Source organism: Eimeria tenella, genomic scaffold, assembly GCF_000499545.2.
Source record: "Eimeria tenella Houghton genomic scaffold, Eth_scaff10, whole genome shotgun sequence".
NCBI lineage: Eukaryota > Apicomplexa > Conoidasida > Eucoccidiorida > Eimeriidae > Eimeria > Eimeria tenella.
The window spans coordinates 194,447-217,932 of NW_013541458.1; the positions used below are offsets into that span (position 1 = coordinate 194,447).

At 50.6% G+C, this 23,486-nt stretch overlaps 4 protein-coding genes across 4 annotated transcripts; 2 read left to right on the forward strand and 2 right to left on the reverse strand.

The window, feature by feature from the left end:
• Window positions 1–2,600: 2,600 nt before the first annotated feature.
• ETH_00013040 (uncharacterized protein) lies at window positions 2,601–5,239 on the reverse strand (the record flags this gene model as incomplete). Its single annotated transcript, XM_013372534.1, has 4 exons — window positions 2,601–2,629; window positions 4,313–4,437; window positions 4,864–4,962; window positions 5,208–5,239. 4 exons carry the CDS (start codon window positions 5,237–5,239, stop codon window positions 2,601–2,603), a joined length of 285 nt encoding a protein of 94 aa, XP_013227988.1.
• Window positions 5,240–5,727: 488 nt separating this feature from the next.
• ETH_00013045 (asparaginyl-tRNA synthetase, putative) lies at window positions 5,728–7,954 on the forward strand (the record flags this gene model as incomplete). Its single annotated transcript, XM_013372535.1, has 3 exons — window positions 5,728–6,136; window positions 6,515–7,093; window positions 7,392–7,954. 3 exons carry the CDS (start codon window positions 5,728–5,730, stop codon window positions 7,952–7,954), a joined length of 1,551 nt encoding a protein of 516 aa, XP_013227989.1.
• Window positions 7,955–11,689: 3,735 nt separating this feature from the next.
• Window positions 11,690–14,120, forward strand: ETH_00013050 (uncharacterized protein; the record flags this gene model as incomplete). The annotated part of the gene is made up of 6 exons (XM_013372536.1): window positions 11,690–11,807; window positions 12,025–12,400; window positions 12,594–12,841; window positions 13,138–13,254; window positions 13,500–13,594; window positions 13,827–14,120. The coding sequence occupies 6 exons, from the start codon at window positions 11,690–11,692 to the stop codon at window positions 14,118–14,120; spliced, it is 1,248 nt and encodes a 415-aa protein (XP_013227990.1).
• Window positions 14,121–15,111: 991 nt separating this feature from the next.
• On the reverse strand, window positions 15,112–19,122 carry ETH_00013055 (Transcription factor with AP2 domain(S), related; the record flags this gene model as incomplete). The annotated part of the gene is made up of 4 exons (XM_013372537.1): window positions 15,112–16,523; window positions 17,243–17,468; window positions 18,182–19,003; window positions 19,120–19,122. 4 exons carry the CDS (start codon window positions 19,120–19,122, stop codon window positions 15,112–15,114), a joined length of 2,463 nt encoding a protein of 820 aa, XP_013227991.1.
• Between the last annotated feature and the right edge of the window lie 4,364 nt (window positions 19,123–23,486).

Consider the following 23,486-nt stretch of genomic DNA (forward strand, 5'->3'; position numbering starts at 1 on the left):
GAGTTTGTATTGCTAGCCAGCTGCTGGCTAGGGTGGATGCTGTTAGACTAAATCCGCATGTTACTGAATTTAAAACTGGACTGAAGTCGTGTACCGTTGTTACACCATCTGCAGGCACAAACACACACAGCGCAAGATTATGCCAGCCACACACTAGTCTAGTATACGTGAAAGCAAGACAGGATCAAGTAGAGAAGATGCATCTAAGACTAGCTGACGCACTCAGGCAAACAGGCGAACACCATGCAAAAGAGAAGCTGCAAAGGAAGGCGGCAAACAAACGGCACAGGCTCGCAGGTGACAAAAAAGGTGGACTACAGAAAATGTGCATGGAGGCGAGCGGTGACAAACACAGGTGAAACGGGCACAAAAACCATGAAGACAAGGAAACGTGGTCGAAGCCACTGGCAACACAAAATACACAGAACGACGGAAAAGTAAGGCACAAAGGCACGGAGAAGTACATACAAGAGCGCCGCCACGTCAAAAAAAACGTTACAGCGGTCAATTTTGCTTCTTTTCGTCATCCATGACCCAGAAAATCTCAACATTAGGCATGCAGCGAAACTAGCAGGCTTGTGCAGAAGGCACGACTACGTTGACACTCATAAGCAGGCATGTACTGCATGTACAGCATTCGAATGCACGGAACTCACCCCATGCACGCAAACAGAAAGGGATATTACAAAATGCGCAAGAAGCACGCAAAGACGGAGAGACAGATGTACAGAGACCGAAAGACAAGAAATTAGACAAGAAGACCTCGGCATGCGCTGCTGCCTCGCACAAAGACAACGACCATCCCGACAAACGCACGCATCCTTCAGTGGCATGCAGTGAATAGGCACCAATCGTATCTTCCTTTGCATCTGCCGCTTTCTCAGGGTTAGATTATTAGAGCTGTCAGTACACCTGAGGTGTATGTCCAGTAATACATGCGCGAATTGTGTGCATCACCGAGCGGCAGAACAACAGAAGAGAAACCAATAAAAATCACGGCCACTTCCCCAGGGATAGATTATTAGCGCCGTCAGTACACCTGAGGTGTATGTCCAGTAATACACGCGCGAATTGAGTGCATCACCGAGCGGCAGAACAACCAAAGTAACGCGAATACTTAACACGGCCGCTTTCTCAGGGATAGACTATTAGAGCTGTCAGTACACCTGAGGTGTATGTCCAGTAATACATGCGCGAATTGTGTGCATCACCGAGCGGCAGAACAACCGAAGCAACGCGAATACTTAACACGGCCGCTTTCTCAGGGATAGATTATTAGAGCTGTCAGTACACCTGAGGTGTATGTCCAGTAATACACGCGCGAATTGAGTGCATCACCGAGCGGCAGAACAACCAAAGTAACGCGAATACTCAACACGGCCGCTTTCTCAGGGATAGATTATTAGAGCTGTCAGTACACCTGAGGTGTATGTCCAGTAATACATGCGCGAATTGTGTGCATCACCGAGCGGCAGAACAACCGAAGCAACGCGAATACTTAACACGGCCGCTTTCTCAGGGATAGATTATTAGAGCTGTCAGTACACCTGAGGTGTATATCCAGCAATACATGGGCAAAATGTGTGCATCATCGAGCGGCAGAACAACTATATGTACTAAAATGCGTACACACAGCACAACGCAGTACGAATAGCGATAAGCCCCGACATAGAGCTTGCAAGGGTGGGTGCACAAACACGCGAGCACCTGTTAATACCTATCGACAGTTTGCGCATATACAATTATGCATGCATGATGCACGTGTGTCAGCGTCTCTAACTCAGCACTCGCATGCGCAGCGCCGCCACAGCACTACGCAGGAACGATATACGAACGAAAGTACTAAAGAAAACACACCTATTCACAGTGGGCGCACCCAAGAAAACGAAACTCAAAGCAGAGAGTCTACAAAATCTGGTGCAGAAGCGAGACAAAACCGCCATTGTCTCAGGGATAGATTATTAGAGCTGTCAGTACACCTGAGTGTATGTCCAGTAGTACATGCGCGACTTGGTTCCATCACTGGGCGGCTAAAGTGCACATATACGCAATGTACGTGCAACAGTAGATGGAAAGCCAAGTGTTTAACAGCGTTAGAAGAATGCATTAGCGGGAAGAAACATAAATACCAATGGATGGCCACTAAGGGTCCAACTTAAATTCCAATTTAAAATCCTATTCAGTCATTTTCATAAGGTTGCACTTGCCCGTACATGCACTAGCACGACAACAAAATATGTAAAGCTGAAGACAAAGGTCCACATTGCAAGAACTAAATATATGCGGCTGCTTGTGCGCCCCCACCCTTCCACTACAGCCCATATTTAGAGGAAAAAAATAAAAGAAAAGGACACAGTGGCATGAACATAGTTGAGAATGGCGCTGGGAATAGAAGACACTGCATTCGCCTCAGGGATAGACTATTAGAGCTGTCAGTGCACCTCAGGTGCATTTCCAGTAATACATGCGCGACTCGCTCGCATCATTGGGTGGCGGAAGGTGCACGGATAAGAAAGTCACCTTAGGCACGGACCGTTCACGCATGAATATAACAGTAATGCATGCAAAGCATGTAGCACGTACAACGAATAAATAGGTTCCTAGTGAGCCTCCGCAGCGTCCTGTCTGGCTAAACACAACACAATAAGACGGACCTCATTTAATTAACTCTAGAATATGGATGATAGTGCTCGCGAAATTTCATTTGTGGGACTGCACATACACCACAGCAGCACAGGGTGTACGGCGACCTCCCAAACAAGAAACAACTCCAAAGTGAAGAAACTGAGATTACCAACGAACATATCTCTTCGCTACTTGGAACTAGCAAACGTAATGGAGTAAAAATTTTATTAACTCACGAATCATTTCGAATGCAAGGTCGCCTAAAGTCGCCAGAGGTGCATGTACAGCCGAAACTGACGCGTACATACGCAAACACGTACACTCAAAAAATGCATGAAGTCAAACAATTGCGCTGATACATCTGCAAATGAGCAGCAAAAGAAAACAATGCCAATAGTCATGACAACCCCTTTATCCGCAATTATTAAAAAGTGTGCGAAGAAACGAAAACGCAGAACCAACAAGGGACTTCCCCAGCAACACAGCCACAACCAATCACAAGGCGTCTTTATGCAGACTTAACAGATCGCACATGTAAATTTGTGCTTTAAATGGTTTCGATAAAGAAAACAGGCAACAATGGGGGCTCCTCTGGGAAACGAAAGTAACATCTCAAAAGACTAAATGCAGACGGCAGAAAGACAGGCAAGCCGGAAACGAAACAAACAGAAAAAGCCGTACGGACATAGCAATGAGAGACAAGAATGAACAAAAGGCGTCCCAATGCAATAATTTTATCATGCATCAATACTCGTCCATGCAAGCAAGTAAGTCTAAATATGTCAAGGTATGCATCCACTTCGAATTTCTGTTCAGGGGCAGCAGACAGTGGCAAGCTGCCAGACAAATCCCCCACGGGCTGCGCACCGAGCTGCCCATTCACCCTAGCATATAATTGAATACACTACAGGCGAAAAGCCAAAGAAGAAAGTAACAATTAAAGGTTTCAGATGAATAGAGAGAAATGTAAATGAAAGCAACACTGCAGCAGAGCCAATACAAGGGCACCTAGAAGGGCAATCTTAGAACTCAATAAATACAGAAATCATGCGAAACCACAAATAACGAACCAGGATGAATGAACAGTGACGTACTGATGCAATAATTTCATCATGCATCTATACTCGTCTATGCAGCCAACTAGCCAGCAGGAAACACAACTCGTGTCTGCAAAAGGGCACAGCGATAAAAAGAAGAGCACGGTTATGCACAAACACAAAAAGAAAAACAAAAGAACAAGCGAGAGCAGGAAGTACTTGAGTCTGTAAAACAAATGAACCCCACTGCAGGCCCTACAGGCCCCACACTAATGCAACACAAAAAGCCTATTGGAAAAAAACATGAGTACTCATCTAATGCCGTTTCCTCAGGGATAGATTATTCGAGCTGTCATTACACCTGCGGTGTATGTCCAGTTATACATGCGCTACTGATATGCATCATTGGCAGAAACCAAGTCACAGAGGCAAAAAGGCACCTAAAAACCAAACAAAGACATCTACGAATGAGCGACGAGGATAAGAGAAAACCGCCCCTGATTGAGCTTTACAGCCCTCCTCCTGTTCCAGTGAAGCAGAGCAACCAACTCACCGTAAAGGCAAAGAGAGGCTAAAATGGCTACTAATGTACATTTATTGAGTCAATTGAGCACCACTAAACTACCCAATCGGCCTGTTACGCCGCATACCCGCAGCCGATAACTCGCTCGCCGGAGATACAAGCGAAGCGTTCTTCATTGCAGTTGCGAACAAGGAGGAAATAAGGGGAGACGTCAGCGAGCCCGAGGCCTCGGGGCGCATAGTGACTGGGTTGCTGCAAAAAGGGGGAACCAGACATATAGCAACAGATGTGGGCACTATTGAATGAATCCGGAAAAAACGAGTGCAGGCGGCTGCGTACAACCCGAGCCAAGGGGCAGAAACGGAGAAACATGAAACTAAAGGAATCAAAGATGCGGATTATACAAAGGACGAAACCCAATGTGGAAAGGATACAGCACAACGGGGCACCAGAAGCGCCACTATGTGTCTACACTGCATATTTCAAGTCATACACGCAGCTATGCATGGCTAAATAACTTCACAAAGGAAAACACAGCTACGAACAGGCAACAGTACAGATATCACACCCGCGAAGAGGTGAGAACAAACAACACGCCGGCAGCGAAACGCAAAACGGAGAGGGTAATGCAATTTCTCATCAAATCTAATATGAGCCCGCAGGAGGTGTGTATCTTACGTCCTCGTCAGCGTGTAGGGAAGAACTGCAGCCAAATGCACAGGGGCCTGGTAGAGCTTGCGATACTGCGCTGTGGGGCCGAAATGCTGGGTGGCGACCCTGTGGGGAGGCACAAACAAAAGCGCAGCTACGCATATATACGCTGGAGCAGCACATACACCCCAATCTATTCGTACACCGCAAACTCCACTCACAGCCCGAGCTGCATACACACCAGCAAGCCAATTGGCGGCGAATTGGGCCAGCTTTCCGCTCTTTTCACCTCTATACTCATACTTTGTTCGTGGTAAGTCTGATTGACGAATTTAAGGCCAAAACAAACATGAACAGACAGAATTACGCACCTATACATCATCCTGTAAGTCGAGAACCTCATCGTGATGCTCTGCACAGCCGGCTTACGCAGCCGGAGAGCAATGGCGCAACGCAAAATATCCCTTCCTTCCCTTTTTCTTCACAAATGTGATAAATTGAAAAAAGAAACGTGAAGTTTTACCAGTGGTTCCCTCGTTGGGGCTGCTCCTGCCGCTGCTGCTGGTCTTGGTGTTTTCTCCTGCTGCCGCAGCAGCCGGTGCGAGGACAGGGCTTGCGGGGCCGTAAAGCTGTCTTCCTTATGCGGTTGTTGCTTTTACCGTTTCCGTATTGTCTGCATCCAGCTGATATTCTTTATGCGTTTTAACAACATCCAATCTGTGTGGTTTCTTACAAGCTTACTGTCAACTTGCACACCAGTGCATCTTACGCCTCTCCTCCCCAACCGATCACTTGCAGTGAGGTGTCTCTCGGGTCTCGTGGTCAAGTCCTACCCCGTGCTCCCGTATCCCCTGAAGACTTTACTGCTGCTTCCTGTCACATCTTTTCACAATGACTATGGCGGGCTCCGCACCAAGTCCCCCTGCGCTGCCGCCCGTCTCTGAGACGGCTGCTCTTTCTTACGTGCAGCCCATAGCTGTCTACGGCCCCGGTGGCGGGCGCATGCGCCTTGCTGCTCTTTTGGCGTCTTGCGCTGCTGCTACGTTCATCGGCAGGCAGGTGACAGTATGTGGGTGGAGCCGCAGCATCCGAAAGCAGGGGGGGGGCAGCCTGTGCTTTGTGGTCTTGACTGACGGCAGCTGCGCCGCCAACCTGCAGGTGGTGGTCAACAAGACCATCCCCAAGTTCGACGAATTGATTAAGTGCGGAGTCGGCTGCTCCTTCAAGTTCTGCGGGCGGGTCGTCGAGAGCCCGGCCAAGGGGCAGCCCATAGAGCTTCAAGTTGCAGAGCCAGAGAGAGGTGGGTTTGGGGTTTTGGGGTCTAGGGTTTAGGCCAGCCCCTGCGTTTCTTTGTTCTTCAATGCGTTTGCAAGTCACTTTATTCCTTTGGTGGACCGGCTGAATTGGAGGCAGGTCTTTTCTGCTATGCAGTACGTTTCCTAACGCTTCAACAAGCTTGGGTGTTTAACTCGTGTCGTGGGCATCTATCTTCGCGTGCTCTGCTGATATTGATTGCCTTTGAATGCGGTTTAGTTCATTTGATCTCTGCCTTTGCCCTGGTTTCAACTTCGTATGCCCTTCTCGTTTCGCTGCGGGGAGGCAGCTGTAGATGAGTCGTTGGTTGTATGTGAGGTTTCTCAAGCATTTTGGCGTTTCTCTGTTTCTGTGCTTGACTCAGGCGACTCAATTACGATTTTGGGGACTACAGATGCGGCTAAGTACCCGTTGGCCAAGAAGGAACACAGCCGCGAATACCTACGCGAAATTGCCCATCTGCGGCCCCGCACGCAGCTGATGGGCGCAGTGGCCCGGATTAGATCCCAGCTATCCATGGCTACCCATCGCTTCTTCCAGGAACGCGGTTTCCAGTACATACACACCCCCATCATAACGGCGTCAGACTGCGAGGGGGCGGGGGAAATGTTTTCCGTTTCCACTTTGTTGCCGGAGGATCCCAAGAAAGCAGTTCCAGTTAACACGAAGGGGGAGATCGACTACGCCAAGGACTTCTTCAGCCGTCACGCCTACCTCACGGTGTCTGGACAGCTTGCGGTGGAGCCCTACTGCTGCGCCCTCGCCGACGTGTACACTTTCGGCCCCACTTTCAGGGCAGAGAACAGCCACACCAGTCGGCACTTAGCCGAATTTTGGATGGTGGAGCCAGAGATTGCCTTCGCGGACCTCCAGGACGATATGCAGTTGGCTGAGCAATACGTGAAGTTCTGCGTGAAGAGCTGCCTCGACAACTGCAGCGGAGGTAGGCAGGCGCAGACACAAAGCCGCAGTAGACGCACAAAGTGGAATAGGTAGAAATGACAGAACTAGGTGCTACGCATCATGGCGAGCAAGTAAAGACTCCCGGGAAAGATTAGAGTACGAATGTTATTCGAATAGTGCTGCACCAAGGCAGGAGCGAGCGCACCTGCGTGACTGTCAGCTAAACTGGCAGGAACAGATGTTACCAGATTGGAATTGTGAATGTGCGCAACCGTGGGTCGCATCGTTTTGTGCAGTTGGAACTTACAGTTGCGCTTTGTTGGTTTGTGTTTATTCAGAAATAGACTGGTTTGAGAAGAACCAGGAGGAAGGACTGCGAGCCCGCCTGGAGAACATTCTGGCTGCTCCATTTGAACGGCTTACTTACACGGATGCGGTGATTCGCCTGCAGCGTGAGGAGGCTGAGGGACGGGTAAAGTTTCAGGAGAAGGTGGAGTGGGGCATGGACTTGGGAAGTGAGCACGAGAGATATTTGACAGAACAGCTTGCAAAGAAACCAGTCATTGTGCATGACTATCCTAAGGACATCAAGGCTTTCTACATGAAGCAGAATGAAGACGGAAAGACAGTCAGGGCCATGGATGTGCTGGTGCCGAAGATTGGAGAACTAATTGGCGGAAGCCAGAGGGAGGAGGATTTGGAGAAACTCGATAGAATGATAAAGGAAAAGGGGCTTAACCTCGACAGCTACTGGTGGTACAGAGAGTTGAGGAGCTACGGCACGGTGCCGCACGCTGGCTTCGGCCTTGGTTTCGAGAGGCTCATCATGCTTGTCACTGGAATCGAAAACATCAGAGATACAATCCCCTACCCAAGATACCCAGGGCACGCAGAGTTCTAAATGCGTGCAATTGAAGCGCAAAGGAACGAGGGTTGGGCGCTTCAGGCCTCTCCGTGCGAATTCACGAGCAATTGGCACCGCGAAGATGCCCCGAAGTTCCCCACATATTTGCCGATACATTGCAAGTAAATCTCTTGAAACCAAAGTACTGGGATGTACACCTCATTTATCGCCTGTGCATTCCAGAGTTTGGTCGCACGGCAAATAACTTTGTCTATGCTTTTGACGAACCTGGCCGTTCATCCCGGGGCCGGGTTTTTTTGCGACCATGTAAGTTGCTTTGTATTGGGATGTTCTTGCTTGTGTCATATAGCTTTCAAAGCGTCTTTACTTTTCGTAGTCGCTTAAGTCCGAGGTTGCACGCAATTGCAGCTTGTTCTTATGAAAGGCTTGTTGGCACTTATCTGTGATGTTCGTTTCATATCTGTCTTCGTTTTTCAGAGTTCCCATGTGGCTGCCGTGGCTGTGCTACTTTTTTTGACCCCGGAAACGCTCGCGAACTACACGAGGCCTCTGTGGTCGAATTCAAATATATGTATCATTGTGAAGATGCACGTGCCTGCATCTAGGAGTACATACGTATGGGTGTACGCACGCGTAAGCGATGTGAATGTATCTCCGTAGAGGGGCATGCATACTCTAATGCATGGAAAGCTGCACGTATGTGCCCAAGTACTCAATTTTTGGCGTCAGTATTAATGCATGTAAATTCGTGTTCAGCATGTATATTCTCTTTAGACACGAGCAAAGGCACGTGCAGGAGTCGATCCACTAAAGCGCACAATTCTTTTTAAATACTGCTGTTCGTTCGTTTATTTGTAGGGCGTGCTCAAATTTCAGGACACGTGCACGCGCGCCTCAAGTGGCACATAGCAGTGCATGTGCTAGACATATGAAAACAGGCTTTCAATCAATAAACAAGTTTGCATGCGCTTGCATCTATGCACACTCGTGTGTGCATACATGCGTCAGCCTACCCCTGCAGCCAATCGAGCTGCGGCTTGCCGCACGTGCTGAAGACAACCGCGCGTGCTGAATACCAGGAAACCAAAACACAAGATGTAATTTTGTAGTTTTGGCTGGTTCACCGTATCAGTCTCGCATTGTCTTACGTTTCTTTGGTCACCTATTAGCCTGTAGCCTCAGCCTCCTGTTCATCTCAGGTTTTTGTTTTTCTGCTCAAGCCTGCAGTGCTGTTGTTCTCTAGGTAGGCACCGCAGGGATCTGCAATTTATAGATAGGCGCTGCCCATGCCAACCGCAAAACTGGGTAAGTGGCCTAAGCATAGGGGCGGTAACTACGGCAACAGCGTATCCAGATTGTGAGCATCGATGCCCCGCGTAGCTAGGGAAGCTCCGCTAAGCTTGCTGTTCTTAGGAAGCAGCGTAGCCTCTTAGTGTAAAGTGGTAAGTGAGTGGTGTTACTCTTGAACTGGTTTTCATTGCGGCATGGGGCAGCGCACCATTGGAAGAAGAAACAGGGGCAGAAACTAAACACTCGACAAATGGAGGACACGCTTCCACCAGATACAAAGTCGCCTTTCCTCGTCTGCTTTAGGGGAAGCAGGACTGAAGAAACAGTATGCAGGATGCAATACAAGGAAACGCAGGGCTTCACCGCGCACCAGAGCACTAGTGGCAATGGGCAATCACGTGCTCGTTGTCAAACATAGAATGGGGGTTCTTTGTCGTTTCCCAAACTCTTAGGGTCTTTAGGCCTGGTTATCCTACACGCCGTACACAACTGATTAGTGTGGCCCGTGAAACTGTTGCTGCACACCATATGGCTCCAGTTATTCCTGCTATGAGTAAATCAATTATGCTGCTATCACTAGCAAATTTCTTACAGCCACAATCATAGCATCGTAAAAATCAAGCATTAGCGCCCAAGAACAGGCGCACCCCGCCGCCAGTGTGCATGTGTAGTGGCCATTCATCTCTCTAGTTCCTTAAGATATGTGCTTGAAATCGTTCGACAAAAGCTTAGGAAAAGCCCTTGAGTAAGCGCGTGTGGTTTCATGCTGAAATTCTCATTTTAAACTTTTCATGTGCCATTGAGCGGCTCTCGTCGCGTACCGTTTTGAGCAACTGAGTGTAATAAATCGTTTGGAAAATATTTTGAGCTAAACATCTGTTTGCCTCGGTGCACGTCCGGCGTTAAACAGCCTTCAGGTAATCCGTTTGGCTGTGTGGGAGTTTCTCCGAGCTCAGTAGCTTTGGCACTAGGAGACCAGAACCCCCAAGATATTTGGCGATTGCACAATCGAGCTTCGTACACAAATCCCAAAGTTGCCCCAGACTGTCCACCATCCAGGAGTAGATCTCCACATAGTTTGCTTAAAAGCTGTAGGCGCAAAATTTGTCTGATCGTCATCTACACACCGCAAGGGGCCCATGAGCTCATGCGCGAATCTCCTTGCGGTTCGCAATCATCATCGAGCCAGCTGGAGCAAATATAGCCATTCTAAGGCATGTAGAAACATGGTATCACATTTTTGGAACGTCACCAAGGGATCATGCAGCAGGTTCGAGTCCTTTTCCTGCAAACAGATGGTGTAAATTCTCCAGGCTCTGCAGCCGCATGCCACATGTTCTGGCCTCTTGGGTCTAATGTTGTATGTGAGATCTACAATGCCTTTGTTAGCACTTTTGCCGAAAGTACACGATGAAATGGTTCTGGCACGTTGAGTGCCTTGGTGAAGGTGTTATTTTTTTTGTAGGTGTGTTCTACGGGTGACGCGACGCAAGAGTGGTGGTGGCTCTGCTCTACCAAACCGCCTAAGCGAGTGGCAAGTCAAAACTAGAAATTCTGCATAAGTCTCTAAAGTGTTGGGCTGGGCTTCTGGGAGTCAGAGCAGACGTCTGATTGACATGACTTTGCGGCGCCGCAGGCAGCCATCTTTCACCATAAGAAAATGCTTAGGGGCCCAGTTCTGCAACAGCATGGAGCCTTTGCATTGAAAGCAGTTTATATTTTTGTCAGGGAAGCAAGCTGCAGCCAGAGCCCGACGGATCAGACAACAGGACCACTGGCTGCCCCAGCCAGCTATGAGGCTCCCACGCCTAGCTGGAAAAGTGGCTGTTGAAAGACTGAAAATTGCGGGGGAAAGCCACAAAACAACATTTCGAAGATGTATGCTAGACAAATTAAAACTATATGATCCAAAACTAATAGTAAAGGAGCCCCAGCGGTACGTGGATTCTGAAGTACGGGCAGCTCGGCTTGCCTGCAGCCGCAGCCGACTGACGGAGGGGCACGGTGGTCCATGGGAAGTAGCGGCTTCACATTTAAGTCCAGTTTACTCAGATATTGTTTCTGTTTTGCATTCTGTTAGTTTGATTAAGCTTACTTTCAATGATCTGAGGCTCCAAAATGAGGGTCTGTACTTCTTTTCCCTCTCGAGGGTCTCCGTTGGCCCTGGCGCTCGGCTCAGTTGCTCTTGCGCTATGTCTCTACTTCTCCCTCCTTCCAGCCTCGGCTGCAGTTCTTCGAAGCAGTGCCAAACCCGCTGAACAGCCTACTGGTAGGCTACTGCAGTTGTGTGTACCTTTGCAGCTGCTGCTGCTGCTGCAGACCATTTCACGCAGGTGCTACAGACAGCAGCACCACCAGGGACGCAAGCAACGCAGTTTAAATGACACCGTTGTTGAGCTTTAAGCCTGTAAACATCTTCTACAGTGCTTTGGCTACGGTTTGTGGCCTATGAATTAGGGTATAGGGCTGTACACATTATGGATGGTCTTCGCAGTGGAGGACATGGTGGCTTTCACGGATCAGGAGGCCGGGGACAAAGAGGTGGAAGACAGACCTATACATAAGCATGAATTTGGCTCAGAGGCAGAAGGCGCATCAGGTACGCCACCGCTGACTTAGCCAAATTGCTGGCTCTATCACTCGTGTTGTCATCAAGGTAGCCGCTGTTGCATTTACCACTGTAACGATTGTTGCTTTTTTTGGCACTAGTGGGGTAGTTCTTGGTCCCTTTCCTATTTCCAAATTCGCTGCCTTCATTTCAACACATGCAAGTAGTTCCCTCATTCATTCCTCTCTATTCGTATCCGTATCTTCAGAAGCCGAAGCCGGCAGTTCTGAGAAAGAAGAAGGTGAAGGCGCTGAGGAGACGAAAAAGAAAAAGCCAGCAGAACCAGAAAAAAAGCCAGCAGAATCTGCCTCTGAATCAGTGGCGGAGGCTGAAGCCGAGGCTGCTTCTGCCTCTGAAAGTGAGGGAGCCACAAAAGAAGCACCTGGAGCTGCAGCTGGGGAAGCCCACCTCAATGAGCTAGCTAGTGAAGAAACAGAAACAGAAATGAAACATGTGTTGAAGGAAACCAAAAGGGAACAGGGGTCCTCGCGAGATCTGGGAAGAGACGCCATCAACCAACGCCTTGCCGCCTTGGGGGCACCCTTCGTCCTAGGAAAGGAGCACTTTACCGTGGAGTTTAACCAGTGAGGAAACGCAGAAGCTGAAGAATAGATCAGAACATTTGGGCAGGCACAGATGAACTCAAACAGCCATAGGCAGCGAGCAATAAATGGCACAGATACACAGAAGAATAGATAAACGGACAAGAGTGAACAGATGGCGCAGAATCAACAAGAACAAGAGGGTGATTGGATGTTTGTCTATGCCTTACTTCAGCGGTCTGCGCTTACCTGCGTCCGAGTTCGACGAATCAGCAGCTGAGCGTTTAGGGGTGCTGGCCAGGGCGGTGTCTGCGGAGCCCAACATAAAAAGCGAGAAAAGTCTGTTTCTCTCTATCGACATTGATGACCCTTCTTTGGGCACTGACGTCCGTCTTGTTCAACTTAAAGTTAAGCCCGACGCCTGCTCAGTTCAAGCAGAGGCCGCCTGCAACACAGAGTGGCTCCTTCGTGACCCCACACCTGGTGAGGCAATTTCTAGACCCAAATTTTGGCACTCGTCAGCTAGTTAACTTCCTACAACGACAGAAAGCCGGAAACTTTAGCTCTAGCACACCTGGATCATCCTACCTGGCTGCTGACAACTGCTCATGTAGCTATCTGGACAGCTTGATCAATCAGGTCGCTGGCTAGCCAAAGAACCGTTGCTAAGCATTTGTGTGGAGAGCAGCTGAATGGCAAACTGACTATGGAAGTAGCGTCTTGCAAAATCTAGCGCTCCATGTTTTTTTCCTGCGGATGTGTCCACGGCGTGCGCGCAGCTGCGCTTCCTCACAGGATTGTGTTGCTGGGTTTCTCTTCTCCCACGGGTAGCCAATTTGAGTTTGATGACGTTTTGAAACAAATTCAGAACAAACCAATGGACCTTGATTTGAGACGTGAGGGCTATTCGGCATTAAGTTTTAGTGGCAGTGGCGTGACGGACATAAGAGACAGCAAGAAGAGCGATATTAGAAACAAATACATATACGCATAAGCTGCTGATTGCGTTTCTGCGTGTTGTTGCCTGTTAATTAAAAACCAGCTAGTAAAAGTTAATGGCTCTACCTAGCTAGCATGTCAATATTGGTATTGATTCGGCATTCATCACAATCACTGCCTTTTTGTTGCTGCCTTTCTCTAGGGATCTCACTCGCCCGCTTCTTCTCAGACCACGCGAAGTTTTTCAACGACGCAAACGGAAAGTTCGCCGCCACCCCTTCTTGGAATGACTTTGCGGTAAGTCTCTATAGCCTTTGTAAAACCAAGCTTCAACTGTGACTCAGGGGTCCACGGCGTCTAAAATAACGACACACTACACGAGCAAAACACTAGTGTGCCGTCCTAGTGGACACTTCACTCCAAAGCTTGCTTATTTATTGTTTACCAGCTAGCAGCTACGGAAGAAAAGCTACGGAAGAAAATTAACGTCGCCCGAGCTAAATGTGTGCGTGCGCCGTGGCTGTTGCAGCTGGTGAACCACAAGCCTGGGGAAGGCAATGAGATGCATATGGACAGGCCTCTGCTGGAACTGCCGCCTAACGCTTCAGAGGCTCAGAAGGCCGAGGCACTTCGCATCAGCCGAGAAACAAACGAAGAAATAGATGGGCTTTCCACACCTGAACACGGAGGGGAATCTCCTGGTGCAGCTGGCAGAGTCAGCGCCTCCACTATTTTCAAATACGTCCTCGCCAGTCTACTGCTCATCGGACTCTTCATAGGAATTGCAGTTTCTGTCTGCCCCTGCGGAAAGCAGTCCAGCTAGATAACACCAACAAGCCAACTGTGTAGCTAAGGATCGAACTGGCTAGGCAGCTGGCTCGCGAGACTGTCATGCAGTCTCCCAATTCTGGCACTGAGTTTTAGTAATGAATTATGCCACTAGTTGGCAAACGAGCAGCTCTGCTCACTAGCTAGCTAGCATCCATGCAGGTAGATATCTGTGAATGCCTGCCACGCTAGCGGCGCCATTTTCCTCGGCGTGAATTGCTTTTATGTAAACAGCAAACGCTCTATTTCTTGTGTTCACAAGGCCAAAGTGACCAAGGGGACCCTATCAGCCGCAGTTCCAAAGCCTGTTTTTTTCCCGCCCCAAAGGGCGAAGGACTCTGCAAGACCCCACTGGGTCGAACGGCCAAAGACAGGGGTCATCGATAGTCGCAAACTTCACATATTTCACTGCGGGTGACCCCGAAGGGCCCCCGACAGCCGGGCTGCTGTAGGAAGCCCTGATGCGTTAAAGTCAAACCACAGCTCCTTTCACTAGCCACAGCCGTAGCTAGCTAGGCTAGCCACTGCCATTCCTAGCTGCTTCAAGCCGGTTTACAATTAATTGTCCATTGCTAGTACTTCTCGCCAACCCGCACCAAGCCTCCAAGCTCTCTGTAGGCGCGGAGGCTACTCAAGTTTCCAAGCTCCTGGCTAGCCCCGTCCGAACACCTAGCAGGCAGGCCAGACAGTAGACTGCCGGATCGTCGCCAGCTGTACGCCCGGACGTGAATGGGTAGCAAGGTAAGGCTAGCGCAGCCTGACTCGTAAGCTGTTAGTGCATAACGAGCCGCCCAGCTGCAGCTAGCGGGGCAAAGATGGACTCAGTCCACCAGGCCGCTGCACCTAACCTGCAAAGGCGGCGCAGTGCAGGCTGCACCTCGTAGGACACGCCCAGCAGCTTAACTAGTTGAGGAATGAATGATTTGATCGGCGCCTTCAAACTGGCCCCAACGACTCGCACGTGTCTTCTGTTCAAGCAAGGGGCTCTAGAGGCGACCAAAGCTGACAAACTTTCCTGCGCCGCCACTGCTGGGAACAGCTTCATCAGCTGCCCTACTTTTCTGGGCCTTAAATAACAGTTCTCCGATCAAGTCCGCCGCAAAACTCCCACCTAGGGGCAAAGAATCAGCAGCACTTTTCCCACTTGCAGCAGCAGTGGCAGCAGATCTCATCCCTACCACAGATACAACTCGATGTAACCCACCTTTCTCTGTTTCCTGCGGGAGCGACGAATCCTCAGCTGGCGCTGGGCTCCTGACCTTGTTGAAAGCTACTACTCCTTGCTTCGCCGGGGTCTCTTTCAACATGCGGGTCAGTTCCTCAGAGCTGCATGGCCGTCGCAACTTTGCTGCTGCAGCAGCTTCCAGCAACTTCAGAGCACCTTGCTCTTGCTGTTGCTGTTGCTGCCGCTGCTCTGTCTCCTCAGCAAGAGAGACGCCTTGTCCCAGTTGCTGCAGCAAATCGAGAGGTAGCAACGCAGCTCTCTCAAGCTTCTGTTGCTTCTGCAGTAGCAGATCGTTCTCCACCCCGTCCTGGGTCCTCCCCCGTGTGCTGCTTGTTGTTGGAGTCACAGGGGGAACAGGAGCGAGCAGTGCCCAGGTGGCCCCCGCCTGTGAGGCTGCTTTGGACCCCTCAGGGGCCCCCAACGGCTGGCCATCTTGGTTCAAGGGTCCTCCATGGGGAGCCCCTAGTCCAAGAAGCGACTGAAGGATATCTGTATTAAGGCCCAGATCAATGAGGCCACTGTTGTTGGTCTTTGGGTCACTAGGCGCTGCAGTGGAAGCTTGCTTGTTGCTGCCACTCGCAGCAGGAGCAGCAGCAGCAGGGGAGCCATTTAATTCCTTAGATAAGCTCACTAAGGGCTTTGGGCGTTTCTGAGCCAGCAAAGTCCTCGCCGATTCATCCGTAAGGTTCGAGGGGGAACCCGCTAAGGTCCCTCCCGGGATCGCTCCCGGGGCCCCAGGCCCCCCGCCCCCAATCCACATCGTGTCCAAACCCTCGCGAGAGCATTGTTCAGGGCTAGCTGGGCTCTTTGCACTGACAGAAGAACATGATGGCGTCAGTACTGACGCTGAAGAGGGGCCTGACAAGTCATCCAAAGTACAGCTGGGCATCCCCCGCGAATCTGCGACGCCACCGCGCGGCGGCCCTTTTAAGCTCGGCGGGCCTTGCGTACGAGGAAACCTCACACCACTGCTGTTATCTCCTGCTGCTGCCGCCCCATCATTACAGCCACTTTCTAATGAGCCCACAAATAGCTGAGGCACGCCTGGTGGATTCTGCTGCAGCAAATGATTCTGAGGCAGCGCCAGTTGCTGCTGCTCATGTTCCTGCAGTTCTTGCTGCTGCTGCAGCAACAGTTGTTGCTGCTGACGGTGCACAGCATGGTGGCGGCTACCTGGACAAACAGATCAAAAGCGGCAACGACACCACACTCTTTCATCCCACAGATTCGACCACTATGGCCTAGGCCGGGTTCCTTGTGCAACTAGGGCGGGCCCGTCCAATCCCACAAGTGGTTCAAGGTGCTGGACAGAGAATAATGGGTGTATCTACCTTTTGACAGCTTGCTTTTCTCTGTTAGTGCCTTTCTACCCTGCCTTTCCGTGCACTTCAGAGCTTAACTAAATGCACAGCTCCCTATCTACCTGCGCAGTTGTTCTGCCGTTCTCTTGCTTGCCTCGTCGCGTGCCCAAGCCCGTGTATTTACATACGTATCTACGTGTCTACCCATCTTCAGTCTACGTGTCCTCTACCCCCTTGGCTAAAGGTGTGTGTCTGCAGTCCGCATGTCTGGCCTGATTTTCAACGGGCCTGGTAGCATCAAAGGCGACTGACAACTCGGCGAACTCCGTGTTCCTACCAATCAAATACCTAACTAACCGCTTAGACACCATTTCATTCCTCCTATTTATGTATGACTCTCCCTGCTTTCCTGTTCGCTTCTTAGTACTCCCACCATCTGATGCGGGCTTATGGAGCACTTGCGTAGTGTCACCTCATCAGCTTTTCTACCTGCCCGCCTCAGTCAAGAAACGCTAAGAAAAGTTCACGATCCACCTCTCTATGACCTATCTGTGTATGAGTACACTCCTCGGTTGCTGTGTCGCGTCTGACTGTCAGTGCGTTTGCGGGCGTAAGAGGGCAACTGGGCGGTGTCTTCTGGGAGGTCTGCAAGAGCGAGTCGGCTGCGTGAAGTTCTCTCCGCCACTTTGCGACCAGTTGCCTCCCAACGGGCGACAAATGCCCCCGTCAGCAGCTTCGCCCCTTCCCGCCCGAATCGAGCACAGGACAGAGTCTTTAGCCTCATTGAGCCTTTGTAGCGGTAGCGTACACGAAATTCCTGAATAGACACAAAACAGAAAACGATAGTAGCAACTTTACAAATGAACTCAGCGGCTTATACAAGATTTTGAGTTTGCGCTGCAATGTTTGCGACGCTGTGAGGAACAGCAAAAGAAGATGCACCCCGCAACGCATATAGAACTCAGATGTAACGACTTCGTGGTGCTGAGCACTGCACACAACAAAAAGTTCAAGGATGTGCGTCCACAAGCAAACTGACGCGAAGGCCGGCGTTAGCATGAACATATGCTTCAACTACGCAGACGCTCATGTGTAGAATACATACACATTAATTCATGTCCTCATATTGGTTGACGTAGAGCTACCTGGCTGAATATGTATGTACACAAGCCTGCAGTATTCATTTCTTGTATTCATTTACCTCACGCACGCATGTACATATATCTATTTATAAAAATACAGAGACACGTTGTCTCTGTATTGTGCCCGTGTCTGTGCTCGTGCGCGCATGGAGTCCAGCTTCTGAGAGCTCGTTGCTGGAGCTGAGCGTAAAGCTCAGCTCGCCCGTGACATTAAAACAGCGAAGACACAAAGAGACACGGAAACACTAACGCTCAAGCATGAAAAGAATAAAGTCCTGTTAAGAAATCAAGCCCGCTGCTTGGAAACGCTTCTCCACATGCTCTCTATCCTTGTTGCTGCACCCCTTGCCTACCCACAAGCCTCAAACCCTACCCCTTCTACTCCTACCTGGTTGTGCGGATGAAAATGTGGGTGCCACAGGGCGTCTGCTGCTGCTGCGTTCACTCTCCTCTCTTTCTTCCTCTTCTTTTGCTTCCTCTCCTCGCTGTCACTTTCGCTGCTGCTGCCGAAAGCCAAAGCAGTCACAGTGTGTCGCGGCAGCAGGGGCCCCTTGTAAACATCCTCCAGAAACGTGCGAATCGGCAGGGGCTTGTACTGCTGCTGCTGAGTCGTCGCTGCTGCTTCAGGAGCTGCTGGGCTTGCCGGCAGTGCTGTTCCTTGATTTGCTGCCGTCGCTGCCAGTGATGCTGTGAAAGCAGCAGTTGAGCACGGTGACTCTACGCCCTCAGACAAATGTTGTAGCCTTTGCAATTGCAGTACCTGCTGTTGCTGCTCCCTTTGGGCCAGTCCCTTCACCCCAGGCCTCAGCTGCTGCTGCTGTTCCTGCACTAGAGTGTGTCCGTGCTGATGCTGCAGCTGCTGCTGTAGCACTTGCTGCTGCAAGAGCTGTTGCTTTGCAACAGCCTCCACCGCAGCATACATAATGTCCACTTCTCCTGGGGTTAATACAGAACTCGGGGTTTGCTGCTGCTGCTGCAAGGCAACAGCAGTGGACAGCAGGTCCACAAGCTGGAGCAGTAACTGCGTGTTGTTGCCATTCTGGGGGGTCTTTGCAGCAGCAAGTACTGCCTCCACTAGCAAAGCAAACTTTGAATGCTGTCGCTGTTGCTGCTGCTGTTGCTGCTGTTGTACTGCAGGGCCCTGACGAGCATCGGGCAAGCCTGCAGCGGCCTCTGCCAGCAGCAGCAGTTGCTGCTGTTGCTGCGGGTCCTGAAGACAGCAAAAGCAGAAGCAAGCCTTTCCGCATCGAAAATGCCGCATTTAGACAAGCAAAAAGACAATGGCAATTCTTGGCTGCTGAAGGTGCTGCAGCATTCCGCGCTCACCATCTTTGCCGCGGCCTCTGCACTCTGCAGATGCTATTTTTCCGTAGTAGCAGTTGAAGCAACACAAGCAGCAGGGGCTGGTTCGCCTTCAGAGGAGTGAAACGACGAGTGCTTCACACTCCACTAGGCCCAGCTGACGACGCATCACACTTGACACACACCTCCACAGCATGGGCCTGACGCTACTATCCCCTATCCTCAGGGCGGAATGAGGAGCAGTACAGAGCCCCGCAATACGACATTTTAGCCTCATTTGTGATACTCCTGGGGACAAAGGCAGCCCAAAGGGCCCCGTGTAGTGGTCAAGCTATGCAGTAGCACCACCACCGAGGTTGACGGAGAGGCGAGCAGGCATCAGCACGAATAGGAAGACCCAAGGCACCGCATGACACATGCATTAGCGTGAAAAATCCGTCCGTAATAAAAATGAGAAGGGCCTGGGACCGTGGGCACTGTGTAGCACAGAAGACGTACCTGTCGATACACCCGAGCAGGTGGGGGGAGGGGTCCCTGGGATGTCGTCGGGAGGCTCCGCCGAAACCACGCAGGACAATACAGTGCAGGTCCTGCTGCACCTTCTTAAAAAGACTTTGGGGGCCCCTGCGGCAGCGAACACCCCTGAAAGTGACAGAGGGGCGGGCTAGCCTCTGGCGTAGCCTCAGGACAGACGCAGTGCTTCTGGCCCCTAGCGGTGGCCTTCTGTAGGAAAAATAGCTACGACGCTCAAATCCACAATCCCCAAACCCTAAACCCTCGCAAAGGGGGACGAATTAGTACGAAGACAGGAGACGGAGGGCCCGCATTCTCCCGTGCGCTCCCCTCCGGTGCTTCTCCTTTGCGCTCTGTTTCACCCGCCTCCCTAAAAACCCTAAACCCTGAGCCCGAAACCCTAGCCTGACGTGTTTTTAATGAAGCACAGACAAAGTGAGCTCGAGATACAGCCTAACACCAGGCAGCGGGGAGAGGCATTCAATGGCGGCCGCAGCACAGGGTCGCAGTGCGAGGTGTGCATACACCCCAACACTGCGCGATGCAGAAGACACTGTTTCTCCCTCCCCAGAAAGCGCCGAAACACTTCATGTTCTTCAAGTTTGACAGATTTTCAGAGCTGCAAAGAGACCTAATGAAGTTCCCGCCCCCGGTCACTGGCCTGTCTACAGCGCAGACACTCGGGCGAAGCCAGCAGTGTTCTGGCTTGGTCTGTATGCCCAGCTAAGGCAAAAACCCAACTGCTTAACCCGTTAAGACCCTCCGTAGCTAGGTTAATTTTGTCTTACCTGCCACAAACGAAAAAGAGCTGCCGAATCCCCCATAACTCGGTGTCGACGTGCTGTGTTGAGTGTAGCGCACTGTGCAATAAAGGTCGCACTGAGCAGTCTCAGCGAAGGCTTAAGCTTACAATTGCATACAGAGGCATATGCACTTCAGAGACACACTGACGGTATTGGGGGCCGGCGCCCCGCTGCCCGTAAAGAGGCTTGGCGTTAAGATACCTACTGTTGTGCGGAATACCCTGCTGCCGGGTACTTGAATCCAGTGAGGCGGTCACTCCCCTTGCCTTTAGCCACTCAAATGTGCGCATAGAGGCTGGTCTGCTGAGGGCATACGAGGCCGGAAATATAAAATGAGTTTGCCTCGAAGAATGCACAGGTCTAGGTGGCTTACTGCGGCTTCGGATGGCATCCAAAGCCTAGTATTGCAATCAGCAAATGGCTTACTCGTGACGGTCGTATGTCTTTAGATTGATTACAATCCTTTAACCCTTGCCTTATGGCAGCGGGGTTGCGTGTCCTGCTCGAGGAAAGCTGCCAAATGGAGCTCACTGCATTGGGAGTAGCGGAAGAGGCCCAGGACTCCAGCAACGCAGTATATAGGTAGAGTTAGGAGCCACATCTACAGTGAAAAAGCAACGACACAATACATAGCCCCAAGGTGGACAGCTTTCTTCGGTAGGTGGTGTAGGCCGCGCGGCGGTTTTACTGGGGAGTCGACGCTTGAGGATTCACTGAGGCTGGCTGCTCATGCTGTACTAGTTAGGAGTTAGCTTTCACCTTCAGAAGAAAACCTGCCTTATTTTCCTTTCGCCTTTCACTGGAACCTCACAGCGGAAACCAGTATTAAAACGTCTCCTGCTGTTGCTCCAGGATGCTGCAGGAAGGCACCTATGACACTTCCTGTCTTTAGCCTAGCTGCTGGTGGCCTGGTGACGTCTCTATGATTAATGTACCCCTCTTTTGCGCTCAACTTATGAGTGGAATTGTACACTTTCATTTGCTGCTGCTCCTGCCATGACCACTCATAGATGCTTGCGTTGAGTGCTGGGGTAGCAGATCTCATGGGCGCATGTTGCGATTGAACGCATCTGGCTGCGAGTTTTGCCCCTTTCCGTTTAATTGTTAAGGAATGGTTGCTTCTAGTGTGCCTGCTGGTGAAAAGGCCGAGTTCAGCCTTTACCGACAACACACCCGCGCAGACGCTCATTATTCATAGAAGCGGCAAAGGGCCACGGGCATCTGGCTAGGTTACGGACAAGAGCTGCTGTAGGTACCTTCGTGCAGTCTACTGCAGCAACAGCAAGAGGCTTTTTAGCACAGTTTCCCATTGCAAGTATCCAGCGAAAAGCGAATAGGATAGGCTTTATTCGAAAGGTTAAAGGTAACTCTTAGCTGGTGCAGCATGAGCAGCAAACCTCGGTAAATCATCAAACCTCCACCCCCAGTGACACTGTCGCGCAGCTTACACAACTAAGCAAAGAAAGCCTTCGTTGAGGCTGTGTAATGCATCGTCACCGTTTTACCGTAGATGTGGCTGCTGCCTCCATCTATTTACTGCATTGCTGGAGTCCTGGGCCTCTTCCGCTAGTCTCAGTAAGATGGGCTTCATTTGGCAACGGTCATCGAGCATGATACAGAGCCCTGACGCTCTAAGGATAGGGCTAGACCAGCACTACACTCCCATAGGACCACCCCAGGCAAGTCTTATGCGGGGTTTTGGCTGCCTGCACAAGCTGTAATCACTTGGCAGCACAACCTATAAGTGAAATCTCCGTGCATTCAGGGCAGACTCGTGAAGTTCTTACACTTACCACAACCATTACTGTATGAAATCAAAGCTGTGTGTGTCGAGATAAGTTACGGCAGATGAATGAACCTTGCAAAGATAGTACCAGAGTACTGGAGTTCAGAGACTGCATATGTGGAGGATACTAACAACGTAGAGGCTCACTAAAAAGGGTGGGCAAAGCAGGCATTTATTTGTGCAGCTGTAGTAGCTGATCCACCAGATCCAGCTCGGAGGAAATGGGCAAAGAAGTTGAGTAGCTCTCCAGTAATACCAGTTGTTTCTGTGACTGCTCCAATTAGTCGCATTAAAAAGCGCGCAGTGTTTGCTTCTCCACGTACTGATATGAGCATCGTGAGGCTGACTGCAGCACCCTTACAAGCCCCACGGTATTGCCACCCTGCGTGGTTTATTTGGCAGCACAGTCGTAGTCGTTTAGCTAGCTGTGGGGCCTAAATTGATAAAGCTCACGATGCATGGAATTGTGCCATCCGAAAGTGATAGTCAGTGCAAATAGGCTCTTGCTGACCAGGCTTTTCATCAATTACATCGCTCCAACTACTCAGTTGTAGTCAGCTCTAGGAGCAAAGTCTACCAAACACTGAGTATGCTACAAGAGTACTCACATCATAGTACCCGAGCAGTGCAGTGAGACGTTGTTACTTCGAATGTCCGTGCTCGAAGCGACAAGTAACTCTGTAAGAGCTCCTGCTGATGCTGTGTCTACGGAACGAGCCAAAACGAACGACGAGGTAACAGAAGTCCTCGCCCTGCAGCTGATACTTGCAGGTGCTGGCCCTCGTACTTCGAAATCACACTCACTTATCCAGCCGTAATTTCGTTTTTCTGGGTCCGCTCTTCCATCCAGCTTTTCCGTTCATACATTTGCTTGAAATTACGTGGCAGCGGGCTACGACGTCCCATTGAATACGGCTAGCGAAACGCTAGTAGCTAATGAAATAGTCGCGCTGCCTAGAGGCACAGGGGAATAACAATTAACAAGTGTGCCCTGCGAGGTGTACTTCAATGCTGGAAAAGGGCGAACTCAGGTTTCTGGATGCGTTTGATCGAAATACGCAACGACGTCTTGTGCCTCTGCTATCGCTCTATTCACCGCGTCGTCTTCTGTTGGGCACCAACTAGCTGAATCGTCTTGTCTAGGCTCTGTACAAGAGTCACAGCGACTGGATGTAAGAGTGCTGACGTGAGGCCACGGGTAAATGAAGGCCAGCGAAGGCAACTGCGCCCGCACTTCTTGAGCGCTCTGCTTGGCTCCGGTCTAACGCCGCAGCTGTCATGGCAACGAA